The 22216-nt window shown below is 42.1% G+C and overlaps 1 protein-coding gene across 1 annotated transcript in view; it reads right to left on the reverse strand.

Moving 5' to 3' along the window:
• Window positions 1-14918, reverse strand: part of zfpm1 (zinc finger protein, FOG family member 1) — a 161686-nt gene extending 146768 nt beyond the window's left edge. The window contains exon 1 of the mRNA XM_088997553.1: window positions 14457-14918. Coding sequence (XP_088853679.1) covers window positions 14457-14496 — 40 coding nt within the window. The 5' untranslated portion in view covers window positions 14497-14918. The remainder of the gene's footprint in view (window positions 1-14456) is intronic.
• Window positions 14919-22216: the final 7298 nt, after the last annotated feature.

The raw sequence follows: 22216 nt of genomic DNA on the forward strand, positions 1-22216 counted from the left end.
ATAGGTTTAGAAGTGCCCAAAGGAGGCAATAGCATTGCGCCCCACGGTCACCGGGTCGTGACGTCACTGATGACGTCACGAGTTGTAGCCTCTGACACAGTTCCGTACCATATCAATAATTTTTGCTCGTTTTTCATCGATTTTCTTCCGGTATTCGACGAAATTCTAATACTTTGTGGCTAAATATGTTTTAGAAGACAACTACTTCACTCTCACGTCGTCTTTCGGCACGATGTGAAGTCGGTCAAGTCCAAAAACCTCAACTTTCAAGATCAGATATGCTTTGGATTATAATTTTTTTATAATCCAAAACATACAATTGCAATTAAATACACCACTATTGATGTATATTTATTCAGAGTCTAAAAATGTTATGAATAATAGAAATGACAGCTCTTTACGATTGAAAATTCAAATACATAGTATAATTATCTTTTGAGTGTGATTGTAACCAATCTTCAAACGTGAAAAAAATAACATTCATAAAGAATGATCATACTTAATTGGTGATCGGAATTGGACTAAATCAGAAATTGTAGAGGATTAGGTAACACTGTGTATAGTGTATATATGTGTGAAATCTACAACGGATCAAAAAGATCAAGAAGTAATTATTAGTATGTTGTATGAGCAGAGTCGGCTAACCTGAGGCGCGTTTCAATAAACTTTGCTATTTAGCAATATTGCTAAGCGTTAACAATATTGCTAAATGATGTTTAGTGAGACACGTTTTTAGCGTTAACAATGAACTTAGCAATATATTAGCAATATTGCTAAGTTAGCAATGTTTAGTGAAACGCACACCCCTGCAGTTTAAATTTAGTGTCGAATTAGTTACATGCTTGAGGAGGCAGAGCCAATTCAATTTCATACTAATGAAGAACAGCTAGAACGTACTTATACACGGTCGAAGATTGAAAATTAGTCGCTAAAACATCGCAAAACGAATTATTATTTTTTCTTTTTATAGAAATTTCATTTTCACTCACTTTGTTTTTCAGCTTGTAGTTGAAGCATCCGTAAGCGAAACATTGCGGCCCCCAACTGTTGTTCCTTTTTACAGCATCCATACGTTAAATAGACCTAAATACGCTCAAAACTATCCTATTTCTATGCCAAACCAAGCCACGTTACTATGGACGCTACAACTCGTGCCGTCACTTCCGGGTTTGCCATCAACCTCGTCTCTACGCCACTTCTAAACCTATCTATTTCTATGACTGGAACAAAGCGGAGATGAACGAGATGCGATAACATGGCTCTGTTGGAATGCTACTACTCAAGCAACCCTAGTCAGAGGTGTTACATGCAGAGAATGGGGGCTGAATGGTTACTTCTAAACCCACAGTCACGGTTGACCACGAAACAACTAGTAGCTAAGTGTTCCAATATCCACAAACGGCACCTTGGTATACCTTGTACCTTGGTATACCACAGGCCAATGGCAACCTCGAACTCCGATGTCTTTCCACATTTGCTGGGTTAAATCCTCAGCCGTGGCTTCACAGCGCCGTGTAACTGTATGTCTTGACAGCTGCAGAGCTTTGATTGAAGATAATATCTCTGCCTTATTTTTAAAGTCTCTGAACAAGGAGTCAGCTGCTTCAACGAATGCTTCTTTTACCATCTCTCCGTCTTGGAAGGACTTATTGTTTTTAACGATGGCGTGACTCATCCGGAACGATGCTTCGGTGGCGACTTTCGCTTTTGAAGTATGTTGAGTGAAAAAAGACTGCTGTCTGGACAACTGGGATTTTAGTTCGTCCACCGTTCTCTTTCTCAGCTGGCTTTTTGACGGGAAGTCAATGTCGTATTTTCCATGAACAGTCCAAAAATGGTGCTCCACATTTTCCCATTCCGTATGAAAGTAATATGTTTTGCCCCCTTACTTGGTCCCGCTTTCTCACTCATTTTGATCACCATATGTTTTAGCAAAGGCTTAAAATCTGAGGTAATTCGCTGACTAGCTTGTAAATTTTGCTGCGTTTAGCGCCGTTGTTTACGGATGCACGGCGACCTAAAGGAAAAAATCCAGTTGTCATCTGAATGGTTGCCCTGTATGTCAATCATGTGACGGGACGTTTGACAAATGTTTTTTACTGTCACGCTGCGATCGACCGGTACTACCTCCGCGATCGACCAGTAGATCGCGATCGACGTAATGAGCACCCCTGACATACATAGTTTACAACTTTGTAACTTCTCCAAAATGTCGCTATTCACCTCACACCACACACGAGGTAAGCGAAGACATGATTCCACAAAGTAGGCTGATGCTTTGTAATCCAATGACCCTTGCAAAAGCCACACGTTTCTTGGTTTTGACTTTGTTTGTGACTCAGCAAGAAACATACCAAATGCACAGCCTTACATCAGCCAAAAACACGCCTTTGTTTGTATGGGCTGTGGCTCCACAACGGTGGATGATGATGTCATGACGATGCGGAGCCCGAGCCCAATTCAGCACGCCTTTCCGAAGGTAAATAGCAGGAAAGGGTAATAACTCATCTGCACACAGCACAAATGGTGTTTCCTCTGTAACCCGGCCAACTTCCCCCTTTAGTGTATTTGACCATATGTCCACGTGCATCCATCCACACACACTTTGCTCAGATAAACGCAAAGCAAACATATACAGTGGAACCTTGGCTTACGAACCCAGACAGAGTGTGTAAGGTGAAAAGTGTATATCACGAAAATTAATTTCCCATCGGAAACCATTAAAATGAGAATAATCCGTTCCCAGGTCCCCATAAAACATTCATCTTCGTTAATGGCTTGATGGAAGGGAATGGAGTGTCCGGTTTCCTCATTATTAAACACTTGATGAGGAACATAGGCCTCTTTCACCATCTTGAGGAATTTTCTCACTATTCTCACACTCTCACACTTTTGTTTTTTTGTTTCAAGCGCTGTCATCTCCCTTTCGTGTGTGTGTTTTCTCACTCTCTCTCTGTCTGCCTGTCTCTTTAATGTCCCCCCCCCCCACTGCTGGGTTCTTGACCAATCACGTGACTTTAACCGAAGACACCATTTTGTTTTTTGGAGAACGGCCTCACTCTCTCTCTGTCTGTAACCCCATCCCCCACTGCTGCGTTCTTGACCAATCACATGGCTTTAACCGAAGACTGGGGGCGGGGAATAGAGTTCAAAAACAGAGGCCATCATTTTCTTGTTAGGAGAACGGGCTCGTTCGCGACCGACACTCATTGTGGCAGCTCCGTGTGTATCCCGAAAAATAGTTCGTATGCCAAGGTAAAATGTTCATGAATGACACATTCGTAAACTGAAAAGTTCGTAAACCAAGGAGTTCGTAAACCGAGGTCTCACTGTGCATAGTTTTGTGTCACAAAGCCAGTACTGAACTCCCAAGTGTTGGTTCAAAACGACCGCTTTGATGAGTATGAGGTAAAACAAAACAAGCCCACAGTCTGCCAATTTACGGGGCTGACAGCTCATGTAGCGTGTGGGATTTGCACAAACTCCACAGACCATGCAGAATATGCAGGCATACCATTGGTTTCGACCAACGGACATTATATGCAACTCTCTAGTGAGAGCCATCTGATTATAGGCATGAGAATTCATAGGTTCCAAAACCAAATCAGACACTATCGAGCTCGTTTAATATCTGCCAGTGGAATCAAACCGAGCGTGAGTCGTCTTGCTGATTCGGCAACTTCACTTTTTTTTCTCTCCCTGCACTGACTGCGCTCTCATGACTTTACAGAGAAAAGAGGATTTCAAAGAGAGACTGGCGATAAGCATCCGCAAACATAAAAATTTCCTAACATGTCAACTCTATCTTACACTTCATCGGAATGAGTAATACATGTTCTTAAATTTAATTTAATTAATCAATGACAATGCTTGTTAAGAGGTGCAAAGTAGGAGATAGGCGAGGCGAGGGAGAAGGAGGAGAAAGATATGGTTTGAATGAATGTGAAAAGACTGAGGGAGGAAAGAAGCGCATTCACACCTATCATCTAATTATACAACAACATTAATCCCATTACAACTGGAACTGATTGCCAGGGTCCAGACCGTGGCTGCTCCTACCAAGCTGTGTTTTTATTGCGGTAGAGCTTCGGCTCCCGCCTGCTCTGGCCAGATAACAACTTTAATCATGCTTGGCAATCTCTATCTGCACCGGAGATCAGGCCCCACGGCTTATCGCAAGTTCACATCAAGCTAAAAGCAGAACAAAAAAGAAAAAAAACAAGGCAACGCCACCAAGGCACAATGTGTGTGTGTGCATGTGCGTGTGCGTGTGTGTGTGTGTGTGTGTGTGTGTGTGTGTGTGTGTGTGTGTGTGTGTGTGTGTGTGTGTGTGTGCGTGTGCGTTTCAATTTGGTTTTTCTGAAAAAGAAGTAAATTCATTGCTAGATTGTGCATCCATGGCATAATTACATTACAACCATAATGATTGATAGCACAGTAAGACATTCCTCTCAGAAGGAAAACCACCACTTGTAAAAGAGGGGAATGGACAACTGTCAGCTGTCAGACTACAAGTGGAAACCTTATTTGTAAACTTCAATGAAGTTATCTGGGAAATAAGACTACACCAAAAAAGGATGTAGGCTTCGTGATTTCGTTGTCAGGAATCTGCAGGCTTCCATGTTTGCTTAAAACTGGAGGAGGGAGCTATTATTCATGCTGACCTCAGAAGCTCCAGCCTGGCTGTCATAGAAACCAAGCTTTCACATACACGCACGCACACGCACGCACACACACGCACGCACGCACACACACACACACACACACACACACACACACACACACACACACACACACGCACACACACACACACACACACACACACACACACACACACACACACACACACACACACACACACACAATCAGCATTCTGGATCTGCTTGCTGTTATCTATCTATCATCAGCAGGCCTCCTTATCAGCATCAAACATCTTCCACAGAAGGGTGGGGGAGCAGCAGAGCAGGCTGCACTGCCATTAAAACCACACCACAACACATTCATCTAACAGCTAGATATTCGGCACATTTTTTTCACTCTACCTCAAACTACCCCCACCACCCAACTATGTCCACTCCTCTGCATCTCGTCTCTTATCACCACGCTCTGTTTCTCCTCTTTACTTATCTGGAGTTCCACCCCCAGCCAATCGCAAACAAAACTAATGACAACAGCGCGACAATGCTGAAAGAATGCCATGCAACAGCCAAATGTAATTAAAATGTGCCCTCCAATCTGGATCTTTCCTTCCATCTGCCCTACCTCTCATCTCTTTCTCTCTTCTGCTTTGTTATCATCAGCAGTGATCACCACCGTGTTTTATCATGTCTCCCATCTCAACTGCCAAAATATAGGCCCAGGGATCCAGCCTCATTGAGCTGCCTGCCCGCCTTCTGAATCCCCTCCCTTACTCTTATCTCTCTATCATGGAGAGGAACATTATCAGGCTCAAAGATCTCCAACTGCAGGGGAGGATGACGCACAAAAAAAGGGACAGACAAATATCTATCTGCTTCACAAACATCCTCTTCTTCTATTGGCCAAAGAAAGCCTGAAACATAACGTGCGGCTGTTAGGGGATAGTGCAATGTTGTCCTCATGCATGACTCCGCTGTAAAGGGCCTGTAGGAGTGGTTTGCCTTCTGGGTGGTTTTAACAAAAGTGCAAATACAAAAGTTGGTGGATGTCACATGTTGGATCAGGTTAGGAGACACAACGATATGAGTCTTGATAAAAATCTGACAATATGCGGATATATCGATGAGAAGGTTTCTTCAGCCGTCATCTGTACAAAGGTGAAGGTTTCGGACGTTTCGCCTCCTATCCAAGAGGCTTCGTCAGCGAACTAAAGTCTGACTGGTCGTATCGGCCCCATTTATATATCCCTAATGTCCAGACCTGGTGGCGCCGGACACAGCTATGATAGGTCCCTACTCTCAGGTTGGGGGGGGCGCGGGACCCCCCCCCTGTGGCCCCACTGATTGTTCCTACATTCCTGACTAACGATTGGCCTATTACCCCCACTCCCCCCGGTATCACCTCATCAGCATAACGACCCTCATCAGCATTGCGAAAGTTGCCTAACCTGTTTTGCCTGAGCAGGCTATTGTATGAACGATCCAAATTGAACCTCACACCACCAGACCGGTTTAATGAAGGATTTTGTTGTTTTATAAGAATCGCCTCTTTTACCCCCCTTTCAAACCATCTATGTTCTTTCGCTAAGATTTTAACCTCATTGTCGTCAAATGAGTGGTTAGTAGCTTTTAGGTGCAAATGTACTGCCGATTGAGGCCCCCTAGTATTATCCCTGCGATGTTGATAAAGTCTTTTTTTGAGAATTTGTTGAGTCTCCCCAATGTACTGCTCTTTACAATTTTCATTCTTACAATGTATGGAATAAACTACATTACTTTGTTTTTCATTTGGTAGCCTATCTTTTGGATGCACTAATTTTTGCCTTAACGTGTTTATCGGTTTGAAATAAGTAGGAATTTTATGTTGCCAAAGGACTCTTTGTAATTTTTCAGAAACTCCTGCAATGTACGGTACTGCTACTCCTCTCCTTTTAGAATCTTGAGAATTATTGGTTTCGTTCGCTATTCTTTCTTTCTGACATTTATGCTGATGAGGGTCGTTATGCTGATGAGGTGATACCGGGGGGAGTGGGGGTAATAGGCCAATCGTTAGTCAGGAATGTAGGAACAATCAGTGGGGCCACAGGGGGGGGTCCCGCGCCCCCCCCCAACCTGAGAGTAGGGACCTATCATAGCTGTGTCCGGCGCCACCAGGTCTGGACATTAGGGATATATAAATGGGGCCGATACGACCAGTCAGACTTTAGTTCGCTGACGAAGCCTCTTGGATAGGAGGCGAAACGTCCGAAACCTTCACTTTTGTACAGATGACGGCTGAAGAAACCTTCTCATCGTATAGTTTCAATAGTACCATTTGTGAGATATTACGACAGTATGACAACTAATAACACAATTGAAAGCCAATCCATGAAGAATGTAACCAAAAAAGTCCGACAGTCCGGTGTGAATAAATTTTTGTGCATTATTGCAAGACTTAGGTTCGTATCATTATTGTAAATTGATAGTCACTACATAGTACAGAATTTCATATGAATTAATTCGTCCCAAAACTAGGGAACAAAAACTACACCAGCCAGTGAGCGCTCCAGATTGGCTCCAGCATCCCCCGCGACGCTAATGAGGAATAAGCAGAACGGAAAATGGATGGATGGATGGACTTGTGGGGGTGCAGAGAAAATATTCTTGTCAAGACATATTTGGCTTGACTTCCCCACTTCCCCTTTAAGGATGTGTAATACCTAGAGCAGGGGCCGGGAACCTTTTTGAAGAGAGTCGTAAAAGCAAAATATTTCGAAATGTTTTCTGTGAGAGCCCTGACCTAGAGCATTGGGTTGCATTGTTTGCCAGTATCTTAATTTCAGTCAAAATTGGGATGCATACATCCATAACCCACAGCAGGAATCAGGAACCTATGGCTTGCGAGCCATATACAGTGAGACCTCAACTTACAAACACCTTATCTTAAAAACTTTTCGTCTTACAAACGTCAAATTTATGAAAATTAAACCTTATAATAAGCACTATTTTCATAATACACACCCACCACGGCTGGCGGAGTGATCTTCAGCGGAAGCACACGACCGAACAGCATCAGAGGTTAAGTTACCAACAGTCCTTATGGAAGGTGACTCCCCTTCCATAAGCCATCAACGACCATCAAAAAGGTAAATAAAACTTTATTTTACAGCACAGTTTATTTCTTTAATTACAGTCCTCATGTAATGCGCCTCTCTTTTCAAACAGCAATTCCCTTTGACCTTCGACCTCCAACGCCATTCCATCAAGCCATAAATGACCATCATAAATGTAAATAAAGTGACTTTATGATACAATGCAGTGTATTTCTTTCATTACAATACAATAGCACATTTATTATACATAGAATAAGGTATGTTGTGTGTAGTTTTAACGCTTATTTAGTTGAAAAGTATATTTTATGGAAACCCGGGAAAGGATTATTCCCATTTTAATGGTTTCCTATGGGAATTTTTTTTTAGATACACACTTTTCGCCTTACACACTCTGTCTGGGAACCAATTAAATTCGTAAGTTGAGGTCTCACTGTATGGCTCTTTTGATGATTGCATCTGGCTCGCAGATAAAACTGAATACATATTCTCGTTTTTTCGCTTTTTGTTCATTTCCTGTTTAGGTTGCAGTTGCAGCGTAATTTGATTGGATGATACTGATTTAGGTTGGCTGAAAGCGCAATTTGATTGGATGATGCTGACTTCGGTGCCAAAACAGGTAAACGCCCCCTTTTGAATAAGCGGACGAGTAAAAAAAGAAGATGACTATCATACACTTCAGGTTAAATGGACGGAAGGATTCGCCTTCGTCGAGGTAAAATATTCTGCCATGATTCTAATTTGCAATGAAACAATATCATCGATGAAACAGTCGAATGTTAGTGGGACTTTGACAAGCGTCATGCTAACCTTATCATCAGTAAACTCTGCGAGAGATAGCAGAAAGCAAGCGTACAAGCTAATAAGCATTGTGCAGGCTAGCGAGCAGTAATTTCACGTATGGACCCGGCAAGTTGACTTTCATTACCATAGTTTGGCTGGAGTTTTACCAATCATGAGGAACGGAAAACTATTCATATTAATGGTGACTATTATCACAGTTATTTTAAATAATACATTCTGACATTTTATTGAAATCACACATACATATATATAAATGTGTGTGTGTGTGCGCGTGTGTGTGCGTGTGCGTGTGTGTGTGTGTGTGTGTGCGTGTGTGTGTGTGTGTGTGTGTGTGTGTGTGTGTGTGTGTGTGTGTGTGCGTGCGTGTGCGTGTGCGTGTGCGTGTGTGTGTGTGTGTGTGTGTGTGTGTGTGTGTGTGTGTGTGTGTGTCTGGGGCTCTCACTAAAAATCATTTCTAAATATTTTGCTTCTTCTTTTCCTTTCGGCTTTTCTCCTCAGGGGTCACCACAGCGAATCAATGTCCTCCATCTATCCCGGTTTTGTGCATCCTCTTCTCTCACACCAGCTACCTTCATGTCCTCTTTGACCACATCCATAAACCTCCTCTTTGGTCTTCTTCTCGGTCTCCTGCCTGGCAGTTCAAGGTTCAGCATCCTTCTCCCAATATAGTCGGTCTCTCTCCTCTGCACCTGTCCAAACCATCTCAGTCTGGCCTCTCTGACTTTCTCTGCAAAGCCTCTAATATGAGTTGTCCCTCTCATGTACTCATTCCTGATCCTATCCAACCTGGTAATTCCCAAAGAAAACCTCAACATATTCAGCTCTGCTACCTCCAGCTCTGCTTCCTGTCTTTTCTTCAGTGGCACTGTCTCCAGTCCAAACATCATGGCTGGTCTCACCACTGTTTTATACACTTTGCCTTTCATCCTAGCTGAAACCATTCTATCACACATCACACCTGACATTTTTCTCCAGCCGCTCCAGCCTGCCTGGACACGCTTCTTCACCTCTTTTCCACACTCACCATTGCTCTGGACAGTTGACCCCAAGAATTTAATTCTAATTATTTTGCTTGCTTAGTCAAAAAGGTTCCCAACCGCTGACGTCCAGTATTTTTTATATGAGAGGTACCACCACATTTTGTGCTTCCATGAATCCTTTCCTATTAAAAACCTGGCACGTGTTTTGAAGCCTTCCAGCAATACGCCTTAATAGTAAATTACATTGTTGCACTGACTTAATGACTGACTTAATGAAAATTCTTAATCACTTATCAAGAAAAGTCAAGGCAAAAATATAATTAGCATAAAAAAGCACGGCTTTCCAAATGTTTTGCATGAAAGAATTGCCAATGTTGATGACGAAAGAACAGACCAATCATCATTATCTTGAAGCATTATCCCTGCAGTGTAAATAACAGAGCAGGATCGCGACATTGTTCTGAAGAAGGACAAGAAAGCACGAGAATGTTTAGTGTTATGCTACCCTATAGAACCGTACCTGACCTACCTCACATCAGTGACTATATAAGTATTACACTCAAAATGACATGATTGGATTGGATTGGATTGGATATGCCTTTATTAGTCTCACAGTGGAGAAATTTACATTTCACAGCAGCAAAGTGATCAAAGGAATGAAAGTAGAAAAACTAAACTGCTTTAATAGTGCTTAGGTAGTTGTAACAGCACAGGCCCACACCTCTGCTGGACCGCCTCAAAACCCAGATCAACAAAGTCCTTATCACTCCTGACTCTTTCCTATCAAAATGTCTGCCAAATCACAAGAGAGTCACGAGGCTGAGAGCCAACTGGCCTCGACTCCAGCCAGGCCTGCTGCACTGGGAAGCATGAGGGACCTAAAGTACTGATAAAGATGGCCATGACACCCCCGAGATGCACACATACAGTACTCTGTGTCTCCTGTTGTCACGCATATGCACATAGCCACACTGTGGTTGAGCAGTTGCTTTCTCTGGGATACATTTCCAGATCTCAACGCTTCCTGCACCGTCTGTGCCTGCTCGCCATTTGCAGAACTATTATTAATTATGAAGAGAAGGGAGCTGTTGATGATATTGGCTGTTTTCATGAAGTATTTAATGACAACAAAAAAATGTTCGCTAAGATTTTAACCTCATTGTCATCAAATGAGTGGTTGCTAGCTTTTAGGTGCATATGTACTGCAGTTTGAGGCCCATTAGTATTATCCCTGCGATGTTGATAAAGTCTTTTTTTGAGAATTTGTTTAGTCTCCCCAATGTATTGTAAATCTTAGCGAAAGAACAAAGATGGTTTGAAATAGGAGTAAAAGAAGCATTTTTCATTAAAAAACTAAACCGATATGGTGGGGTGAGGTTCAATTTGGATCGTTCGTACAACAGCCTGCTTAGGCAACATAGGTTAGGCAACATTAGTAATGCTGATGAGGTGATACCGGAGGGAGTGGGGCACTCAGGCCAGTTGTTAGTCACGAATGTAGGAACAATCGGTGGGGCCGCAGGGAGTGGTCCTCTGCTCCCCCCAACCTGAGAGTAGGGACCTATCATAGCAGTGTCCGGCGCCGCCATGTCTGGACATTAGGGATATATAGTTGGGCCGATACTACCAGTAAGACTTTAGTTCGCTGAAGAAGCATCTTAGATAAGAAGCGAAACGTCCGATACCTTCAAAAAAAAGTACAGATGACGGCTGAAGAAACCTTTTCATCGATGGACCACTCCTGTACGACTGAGAGCTTACAAAGACGTCATGCACTGCTTATAAAAAAATTAGGATATGTTGTAGTTAGCTTTGATTGAATGTGTCACCCAACCTCATGCAATGTTGTTCTTAATTTTTTGTCACTCAATGTTTTCTTTACTTATTTACATACAGTCAGAAAATGTGTCCCTCTTCGTCATCACCAGAAACCACTAGCTGAAAAGCTAGCATTTATTTCTGAGAGAAAGCTAACATTTATCCGAATTTCCAACCATGTTACCTGAAACCTTAGTACTATGAATAGATTACAGTGATAAGTACTTTACTGTAAAAGCCAAATAAACATGTAATAAAAACATCAGCATTGATCTAAGGTGAGATAATCAAGGCTTTCATAGTTAATGACCTGCTACTGATAAATATGTAGTAGAAAATCAGAAAAGCGACGTTTTATTTTTCAATATTTATTAAAATGTACTATCTGTCTATACATATATCTATATGTTCTATATCTCTATATCTATATTTATTCATTCATTTTCCGAATCGCTTTATCCACATGAGGGTCATGGAGAGTGCTGCAACCTATCCCAGCTGTCTTCAGGCAGCAGGCAGTGGACACCCTTAACCAGTTGTCAGCCAACTGCAGGGCATACAGAGACAAGCAAGCATCCATGCTCAAACTCACACCTTGGGACAATTTGGAGTGTTCAATCAGCCATGCACATTTTTGGAATGTGGGAGAAAACCAAGAGAAAAGTCATGCACCCCTCCACAAAAGGAGTCCGGTGCACGATTTGAACTCATTAAATATATATATATATATATATATATATATATATATATATATATATATATATATATATATATATATATATATATATATATATATATATATATATATATATATATATATATATATATAAAGAACTAGAGTTGTGCACAAGATTATTAAATTATGAAGGAAGTGACGCAACGGCGCACAGTGTGGGACCAAGTCCCGCCCATAGTTTCCAGAACAATCTGGACGAGATTCATGGTGAGTCGCAATTCTCTGATGGTCTGATTAACGCGCATTTTCATGACAATATCTTATTTTGTTTCCCCTTTTGTACTGTCTAGTGTTATCTAATGCATTTCGAGTCTCCCTTCACCCTTGCGAGCACACCGCGTGTTCTGCCAAGTCTATGGCGTATGATACGTTCATGGACATCATGTAAATAACAGTGCTCCTGTGTTGTATTCTCTTTTTCTGTAAATAACCACTATACCAGGGGTCGGGAACCTTTTTGACTAAGAGAGCCATAAAAGTAAGATATTTAGAAATGTTTTTGAGTGAGAGCCACACGCAAGCGCGCGCACATACAAACACTCGCGTGCGCGCACACACATGCACACACGCACGCGCGGCCACTTTTCAACAAAATATCAGAATGTATTATTGAAAATAACTTTGTGATAGTACTCACCGTTAACATGAAGGGTTTTCCGTTCCCCGTGATTGGTAAAAATCCAAGCAAACGATCGGAATGAAATTCTATTTGCCCGTCCAGAGGCGAAGTTACTGCTAGCTAGCCTGCACACGGCTCATAAGCTTCCACACTTGCTATCTGCAATATACTTCTCGCAGAAGTATGTTGACGCTAACGTTAACAAGGGGCTTGTTAAAATGTCACTGACATTCGACTGTTTCATCGATTGTATTGTTTCATTGCTAATTACAATAAGAACATTTTCTCTCCTCTAAACTCCGGTGCATTCACGCTGAAGTGCACTAGTTGGGCTCATTTAAAGGGGCATTTACCTTCAACATGACGGCCACTATCATCCAATCAAAATGGCGCTTTCGGCCATTCTAGGTCAGTGTCATCCAATCAAAATTGCGCTTTCCGCCAACTGCAGCCCCAACGGGAAATGAACGGCGAAAAAAACGACAATATGTATTTAGTTTTATCGGCGAGCCATATGCAATCATCAAAAGAGCCATATATGGCTCGCGAGCCATAGGTTCCCGACCCCTGCACTATACAATCACACGTTGTTCATTCTGTTTTGTTATCAACAATGTTTTGCATATCCAGAAAAATCTGGACGAGATTCATGTTAATCACAAGACGAAAACCCATGCGACTTCACCCATCCCTTCTGCCATACTGTGTTGCAGAAATAAAAGAAATAAAAAGACACATCCACAGGTCTTATTAAAACGGCAGCATCGTGGAGATGAAGACAGTCACTGTTGTGACACCTGTCACATGTGTGTGTGTGTGTATATATATATTTATATACAGAGTCGTCAGAATGGCTCTTGAAAGTCATGTTTTTCAGGGATGCCAAGCAGTTCAAAATGTCTAAATAGTGTTCAAATGAAAAATGGAGCCTTACATTACTGGGTTGAGTTCTTGTTTTGACCTTTTTGTTTGTTTTGTTTTGTTTTGTTTGTTTGTTTTTAAATGCTGAAGACTGCCCAATGCTGCATTCAATGTTCAAATTTACTTCGTGGGTGAAAAAATGCACAGTTCCATTTTCAATGAACTAATAATGATAAGAACAGCATAGCACCAGAAGCAAGTGTGAACCTAAAATATTAGTATTGACATAAAGGGACAAATGTGTACAAAAGTCTAATTGTGAGTAACAGCGGGGAGGAAAGATCAGTCGATCGGACGCCCCATCTTTGGGGAAAAAAAGAAAAGTCAAAAGCCGAGCAGGCCTTGGTGCGACTTCAGAGGGAAAAAAAGATCCATTTTTGTCTTTATCGTAGCTCACATCGCATCGCAGTTTTATCTCAGTTCACATCGGCTTTCTCAAGTAACACTGACGTTTTCACAAGCAAATTAAACAGGAAGTATAAGTTACAGTTTTGGGTACCAATGCAAACAAGTACTTTGAAGCGAACACTGTACTGTATTTTTTCGGCGTTGGGTGATACCGTGGTGTGACACATACACAAAAAAAACTTTTTCAGGAGTGGGTATGTCATCTGTGTAGCTCGGGAAATTCTGTGAGATTTCAAATCCACAAGAAGCAAGCGATTGTCTCTCATAAAAGGGTATAATAAAATTCTGCTACTGTACGAAAAGTCAGGCATTCGAGTTGGACCTTGTCCTATACTTATTAACTTTTAGGATGGAGCGGCCCCTCTGGTACGTCACTGACGACCTTCTGTTTGACTCACAGCAAAGACCGTTAAATAACAAAACAAGTGCTTGTGTCTGACTTACGCTTTATCTGCCGGGGTTTGCTCTGCTTTCTCCTGGACATTGTGGATCTTCCTGGGACCAGGAGCCCAGTCGGACGGACGTAGAGTCGGGGTAGCGTGTACAAGTCTTCTCGCTTCTGCTTGTGTACAACGACCGCCGTTCCACAGCTGCGACTCGTCACTCGGGGCAGAGACTAAAATCTACATGACCCACTTGCACTTTGAGATCTTCTGCCGCGAAAGCGTCCCACCTGCAGCTCGGTCCCTTTACTGTCTTCCCTTCAAACGTGTCCACGACACCTCGCCTTCTCGGGGCATTGCCGCTGACGTTAGTCCACGTTGATTTTCTGCGCTCCCCAAGAAATGATGCCAGATGTTGTTCGGGTTCAGATACGAATACTGTCCCCTAGTCTCTCTCCAGCCTAGTCTCTCTCCAGCCTATCGCTCAAGCTAAATCCTGTACCACGATCCAACAACCACACTGTCAAGTCCGTGTAATACTGACCGCCCCTTATTGTTGACGTAGGATGTCGCACTCTTCTCCTATTGGGTCAAACTTGAGGCACATGTGATGGGCGACTCAAACACGCAAATTGTTGGTACGGAGTCGCGCGTCTTTCATTTCATTATGACTCAAGACGATGTTTGCATATGTTGAAACGAGACACATTGTATTATTTAAGAACATTTAACATTACTTAATGGGTGGACTATGGTCATACCTTTAAGCTTCATCTATATGTTATGATATACTATATCACGTGCTTCTTTTTACGAACATTACCAATTTCCCCAAGACCCAAACATAGCCTCATAGATCAGTCTAATATCTTCAATTGAAATGTAATCCAAATGAAGGTGCTGTCAATTCCCTTTCAGTCGGGAAATGTTTGTACTTTTCCAAACCAATGGGCTCTCGACGACTTCATTTTGATGAGAAGATCCAATGCTTCTCTCTAGCGGTTAATATTAGAATTACGTTAGAATCAAATGAATTCCAATACGTATCTGCTCGTGGGCCCAACCTAACGGCGTAAAGTGGAATAGCTTTTAAAGCCACTGATAAATACAAATGAAAATACGATATCATCTATATGAATTAGGCTAATTCAATACCAATAAATTCACATTATTAAAAAAATATTTTTGTTTCATTTTGCGTACGCTATATAAAATGTAAGATTAGTCACTATTTTGTAAGGGCATGCGCCATTATTTGTAAGATTACCAACCGCCTCGGGTTGACAGGTATGTGTTAATAAAGTTATTTTGTATCATCATTTTGTGCAATGCTGTAATATAGAGCGGATCTGGCAACCCAGCCACAACGCTACATCCGGTCCTTTAAAAGCGATCAAAGTCATTGACTTGTACCATGCAGTCAGTTCTGGTTACCATGCTGAAAGAAGCGGTTGCTCTCTGTGCTCCGCCAAATAAACATCCTACTTGTACGATCTAAACAAGAAGGACCATCTCAAGTCTTTATTCTCCCAAATGCATCGCGAACACGCTGAAGGTCCCATTAGGATGAATTACCATAACCCTGTCCCTTTGCAATCCATTATTTTCACTCACTCACGCATTTTTAATATGATGATTTTTATATTTTATAATTTGAAATTATTTATATAATTTATGTTCTTATACTTCGGCCATAATTTTACTGCTGTCAATTAGGAATTATTCCAAATTGAGAAGAAATTTGGTTTTCTTATGTTATGTTATCTTATCTTATTTTAGCATCTTCCAAGCTAATAACTGTCATCTCAGATTTTTTTTTTACCTGATAGCTGTGGCAAATGCTGTACTGGAGGCATGAGCGTTGAATGTGCTTGGAGGAAGAAAAATACATTCTTTCACACATTACACATGCCTCGATTGTGTGGAGTGTTTATACGCAGTTCGCTTGCAGGTGAGCTGCAGCCAATCTCATCTGAATTTTAAAGCGGGTGCCGCTATGTGTTTGCTTTGTTCTTTGAGGGTTTCAACATCAGCTTGAGAGTTGGGCGTCACCTTCCAGCGATGCACCGATGCTGGATCTAAGCAATCACATGGTGGCCTATTTAGGACACTGACGACCCGCCTCTCTTGTCAGAATATTGCTCTTGATCACTGCTTTTTCACACATGCTTTGTCATACTGTAGATTCTACAGCAGCTAGAGTCTAGACCAGGGGTGGGAAAACTTTTTGACTCGCGGGCCGCAATGGGTTCTAAAATTTGACAGAGGGGCCGGGCCAGGAGCATTTGGAGGGAGTGTTTGGGCTGGAAATACTAAACCTAAAAAATTAAAGGACAACCGACGCCTCCGAAGAAGTTATGTCCATAATTTATAAAATCACTTCAAGTGTCTTCGACTGGGCGTATTTTACAAAGATTCCACAGCATATAGCTATAGTTTACGTTTTAAGACTGAGCTGAATATTCATGAAGTCTTGTTTTCGAGTTGATGACGATCCCCGTGTGGACCGCCCCTGACCGAGAAAGTGACACACAATGCATTTTTCGGTACTTTGTTTGGTCTGAAAACTTCGTGTTGATCCATGTTGATGGCAAAATTAGAAGGAAAACACATAATGTGATGGTGAATTGTTGTGTGTTGCACCAAGACTACTATTTGATACTAGTTGACACAAATTCCCAGCAGACAAATCAGCCCATTTCCAACGGAGCTTGGGCGCCATCTTCAGCATTTTCTGGGTGCTATATTGCTGTCATTGACGGCTCGAATTGACATGGGAGAACTCCTTGAATCAATTGCAAACATTTATGCTTTCCTCTTCAGAACTATTTGAATCACATTCATAACTGGATGAGTAACAAGAAAGCATCTTCTCCGAATCTGAAGCTATTGTTTTGATTCTCGAGCAAGGCAAGACATCTTGGCGTGACGTCACGAACAAGGGGGTGGGACCTTCTGAAACTGGCCATTTCCGGATTCATTTTGAAGTCATTTTTATTGGTGTTTTTCATTTGACTAAAAATATCAGCCTGCCTATTTTGGGAATTTTAGATGCTATAAAACGTTTTTTTCTGATGGCAGTAGGAAACAAAAAAAATGGTGCCGGTTGTCCTTTAAATGTGGTGTGTACAAACCTCATAGCACAGTAAGAACCCAATTTATTAACTGTCTTTCAAATGTGAAAAATATCCCTGATCAGTTAATAAATTTGTCTCAAGGAATATCGCTTCATGGAACTGCTTCATGTCATCACAAAGGGGGTACAGCAAGTCCTGAAGAATGAATGTCTCTCTGTGTCTTTGTTTTGTCATATTGTCTCTTTGCTGTCATATTATTTGTTACGTAGTTTTTTTTTTGTTCTTTTGACTTCAAGACGGCGCCGCGAGAGTGGCTGCCTTTCCAGCAGCTCATGTATTTTTTTTTCTACTTTCATTCCTTCCTGCTTCTTTCTTCCGGACTTTCGCAAGCGTTATAAAGTCGTGCAATTGCATGTCATTTTCCAAAATAGATGCACAGAACCTCAGCCGAGAAGAAAGATTCAAAAGAAGCTAACAACATATGTAACGCTACAAAACGTAAATTTACATTAAACCGTGACTGTAAAATGTACGTGAGATTTATGAAAGGGGCTTAGTGGCTCGTAGGAAGCAATGCAAACGTTGCATCGTGCGCTGCAATGACAATCGACTACTGCAGCAAAATCTACAGCCATGCACATTTGCCGTAAATTAACCAAGGTAGCATTTGTAGTCGGTGCATTCTTGATTTAAAGAAAACTTTATACTTTGTGACAATGTTTTTTAATGTGGTTAGTTTTCTCATTGTGCTTCAGGTTGTGTAAAATAGGGCAGGCATCTTTTCAGTTATCTGCCCTGCTGTCCGCTAACTTTTTGTCATGAGTTTCAGACACTGTTTTTACTCAAATTTGGGCAAATTCGGCGGGCCGAATTAAAAAGCCTAACGGGCCGTAGTTTGCTAGCTCTTAGCGGGGCAGGACAAGAAGTGCAATGGGCGACAGGTTTGAATGCAAACAGAGATTTTAATAAGTGGTTTCATGGGGAATTTACAGGCAAAAAGGCAAGAATAGAGTCCCTTCCAATTTTTTTAATCAAAACGAAGTCTCTTTTGAGGTGAAACTGAAGATGGGGTTCTTTTCCATGTTTTTAGGCCTCACCCTTTTTGATGTCCTTCCTAGGTAGCCTAGCCCCCATTAGCAAGGTTCCAAATCTGGTGTTCCGTGCTATGGTCCCAACTGGGGACGAGTTCCATGCAGCAATCCATTTCTCTGGTCCCAGGAGTCGTTGTGTTGCCTTTTTTGAGTTTAGAGAGATTGTTTTGATACGTGCCCTTGAATGCTTCGTATGGCAGAACGGTGACATTGGTGCCAGTATCGATTTTCAACATCACACTGCGCTAATTCATGTCGATCTTCTCCATCCACGGGTCACGGTCTGTCACAACACTGCCAAGGAGAACCGCTTCCTCCCCTCGTCTTCTTCATCTCCAGTAATTTCATGCGTAGATTTGAACTTGCACACGAGCTGAAAATGTCCCTTCCGCCCGCAAGCATGACATTTCACCTCATGGGCCGGACAATCAAATTTTGGATGGGTGGGATTACGTGGGTAACTTTTTATTTTCCTTTCAATGCAATCTGTTTCACCCAGTCACTGTCTTCTCTGGTCCTTGGCGCCCCTGCTTCCGTCATCACCCAGTGCCACTGATCTTGTCAATTTTACACCACAGTGAACATACGATGTCAGTTGTGGTAAGTCATTGAACCAACTTGGGATGCAAGTTTGAAAGAGCACAGCATATTGTCATAAAATTGTCAAACTGAGGCACAAGATTAATTCTCATAGTTGTACAGTCACGACACTCGAGGCTAGAAGGCAGGATTCGAGTGACGAAGGAAGGTGGGAAGGTTGGATCCGAAGTACACGGCAAGACAGATATTCAGGAGCAAAAGTCTTTATTGAGACATGCATGCAACATAGCAAACTGGGGAAGGTGAGTGACGGCAACTAACCATTATTAGTCGCAGACCTGACGGCAAGGTAGTCGCGAGGGTAGCTTTCGGAATTCTCCGACGGAGACGGTAATGTGCGATCGGCATATATAGTCAGAAGGCACAATCAGTAAATGACAAACAGCTGTGGGAGCCCAGGTGAGTGATGATGGGAGGGGCCGTCTCCAGGGAGCAGCGGAGGAGGTGACGGGAGGGGCGGGGTGCACCCAGGACGGCGACGAGATGTGACATGTGAGACCTCAATTTACGAACTTAATTGGTTCCCAGACAGAGTGTGTAAGGTGAAAAGTGTGTATCTCGAAAAAAAAAAATCCCATAGGAAACCATTAAAATGGGAATAATCCGTTCCCGGGTTTTCATAAAATATACTTTTCAACTAAATAAGCCTTAAAACTACACACAACCTACCTTATCCTATGCATAATAAATGTGCTAAGGTATTGTAATTAAAGAAATACACTGCATTGTATCATAAAGTCACTTTATTTACATTTGTGATGGTCATTGATGACTTGATTTAATGGCGTTGCAGGTCGAAGGTCAAAGGGACTTGCTGTTTGGAAAGAGAAGCGCATTACATGAGGACTGTAATTAAAGAAATAAACTGTGCTGTAAAATAAAGCTGTATTACCTTTTTGATGGTCATTGATGGCTTATGGAAGGAGAGTCACAGAAGGACTGTTGGTAACTTAACCTCTGGTGTGGCTTCTCTTTGCTTCTTTGGAGACTCCTCATCCTTTCTGCTGATTAAAAACCTTAATTGACACCTGTTGCATTCTGACTTGTAAGGTGTTACGAGGCTGAGGCATCACATTATCGTTCATGTTGATGATTGTCATAGCCAGTCTTTTCTGGATGGAACTGTTCGGTAAAAGCCTGCACATCATTCCACTTTGCCAACATTGCCTTCTCCTCCTCGCCCTCAGATGTTCTCGAACCGTTACGGGCTTTAAAATCCTGAATAAGCGCCGAACTTCCAGGTTGGCGCATGGCGATATCGGCGTGAATTAGCCGTGCTTCCTCCCATAAAATAGCTTTACTCACGCTGTCGCCGGATAGCTGCTTTTCGTGAATCCAAATTAACAGAAGTTTTTCAACTTCTTCGATTGCCCGAGACCGTCGCTTAAAGAGCATGGAAACACCTTTTGCAACAGAAGCACCTTTGATAGCTTCTTTGTTGCGAAGGATGGTAGCGATGGTGGACTTAGCATAGCCGCGCTCTGTCGCTAAATCACACAAACGCACACGTCGTTCGTGTTGTTCAATTATCTCCTTCTTCTCAGCGACGTGATTTTATTGTTTCTTCTTGGGCTGAACACGAGCCTGTGGTGGTTTTTTTTCGGTGCCATAATCGTAAAAGTATAAGAAAAAAAGCTGCAAGGAGGCGATGGACGTGTGCATTCAATGAGAGGGGGTGTGCAAAGTAGCGTCGGCTGGAGCGCTGTTCAGTTGCCCGAAGATCACTCCGCCAGAGCCGAAGGTCGTGTGCTTTCATGTTCTTCCGCAGAAGATTATGTATTTATGTATACACACTTCCACCGAAGTTTGTAATATGAAAATAGTTCTTATTATGAGGCTTAATATTCATAAATTTGACGTTCGTATGATGAAAAGTCCGTATTATAAGGCGTTCGTAAGTTGAGGTCTCACTGTACTTAGAATCTTGAAATTTTTAACATGTTTCTTCCTGATCAATGTTACTGGTACAGTTATATGGTCCCAGGAGAATTGAAGCAGCATTATTCGTTTCTTGCTGGATCCTTGCTGTCGTCTGCCTGTCATCTTCCCGACGCTGTGCTCGCTGATACCTTTTCTTTGAATTATCAGGAGTTAACATGGCTGAGGTCTTATACAACCACGCATGATATCACCATTGTACTAAATGCGAAGACTTTCATTAATCTAAACCGAAAATGAAACGCATAGCTCACAAAACAATGGTAGCACTCGATAACAATCGTTGTGTTGGAAGGCTTTCTGCCTTCCGGAAGTTAACAAAAGACGACACGCTGGAATCTCCTCATATAACTTCATTCCAAAAACTCGATATTGTTATGATATTTCGCGATCCGACTACATTCATTTTTAACAAATAGAGCGTGGAGGAACATAATCGAATAAAGATCGTTCGCTACATTTCTAATGCTCACATCCACTTTGATAAATTGCAGCGAATGTGCAAAATCCCGAAAATAGGAACGCACCGTCTATATCGCTTTCACTTTCTGATGACGGTCATCAGCGTCATCTGTATTTCTTTGAAGGTGTCGGACATTTCGCTTCTTATCCAAGAAACTTCGCCAGCAAACTAAAGTCTTACTGATAGTTTAGACCAGGGGTGTTCAAAGTACGGCGGGCGGGCCAACTGCGGCCCGCAGTCCATTTTTAATTGGCCCGCAAGAAATTTTATAAACAGAATGGAATATGGCCCGCACTTCAAATTTTGCCCGCACTTCTAAATTTTAACACCAGGGGAAGCTCCTGTTGATCAAGGCAGTTGCTCCACAATAAAAGGCCCATTTCAGACACAGTGGGAGAGCTAATATTTCTTCAAAGAATTCAAGGGGAAGTGTGTCTGTTTGATCTGCACTGAAACTGAGGCAGTTATGAAAGAGTATAATGTACAACAAATCTAGTGTAGATTTTGCTGCAGTAGTCATTTGTCATCATGGTGCATAATGCAACATTTACATTGCTTGCTACAAGCCACTAAACCCCTTTGTCGCGTACAGTTTACAGCCACGGTTTAATGTAAATTTATGCTTTGTAGCGTCACATATGTTGTTAGCTTC

The sequence above is a fragment of the Hippocampus bargibanti genome, linkage group LG05 (genome assembly GCF_051943395.1).
Source record: "Hippocampus bargibanti isolate YZ-2025 linkage group LG05, ASM5194339v1, whole genome shotgun sequence".
NCBI lineage: Eukaryota > Metazoa > Chordata > Actinopteri > Syngnathiformes > Syngnathidae > Hippocampus > Hippocampus bargibanti.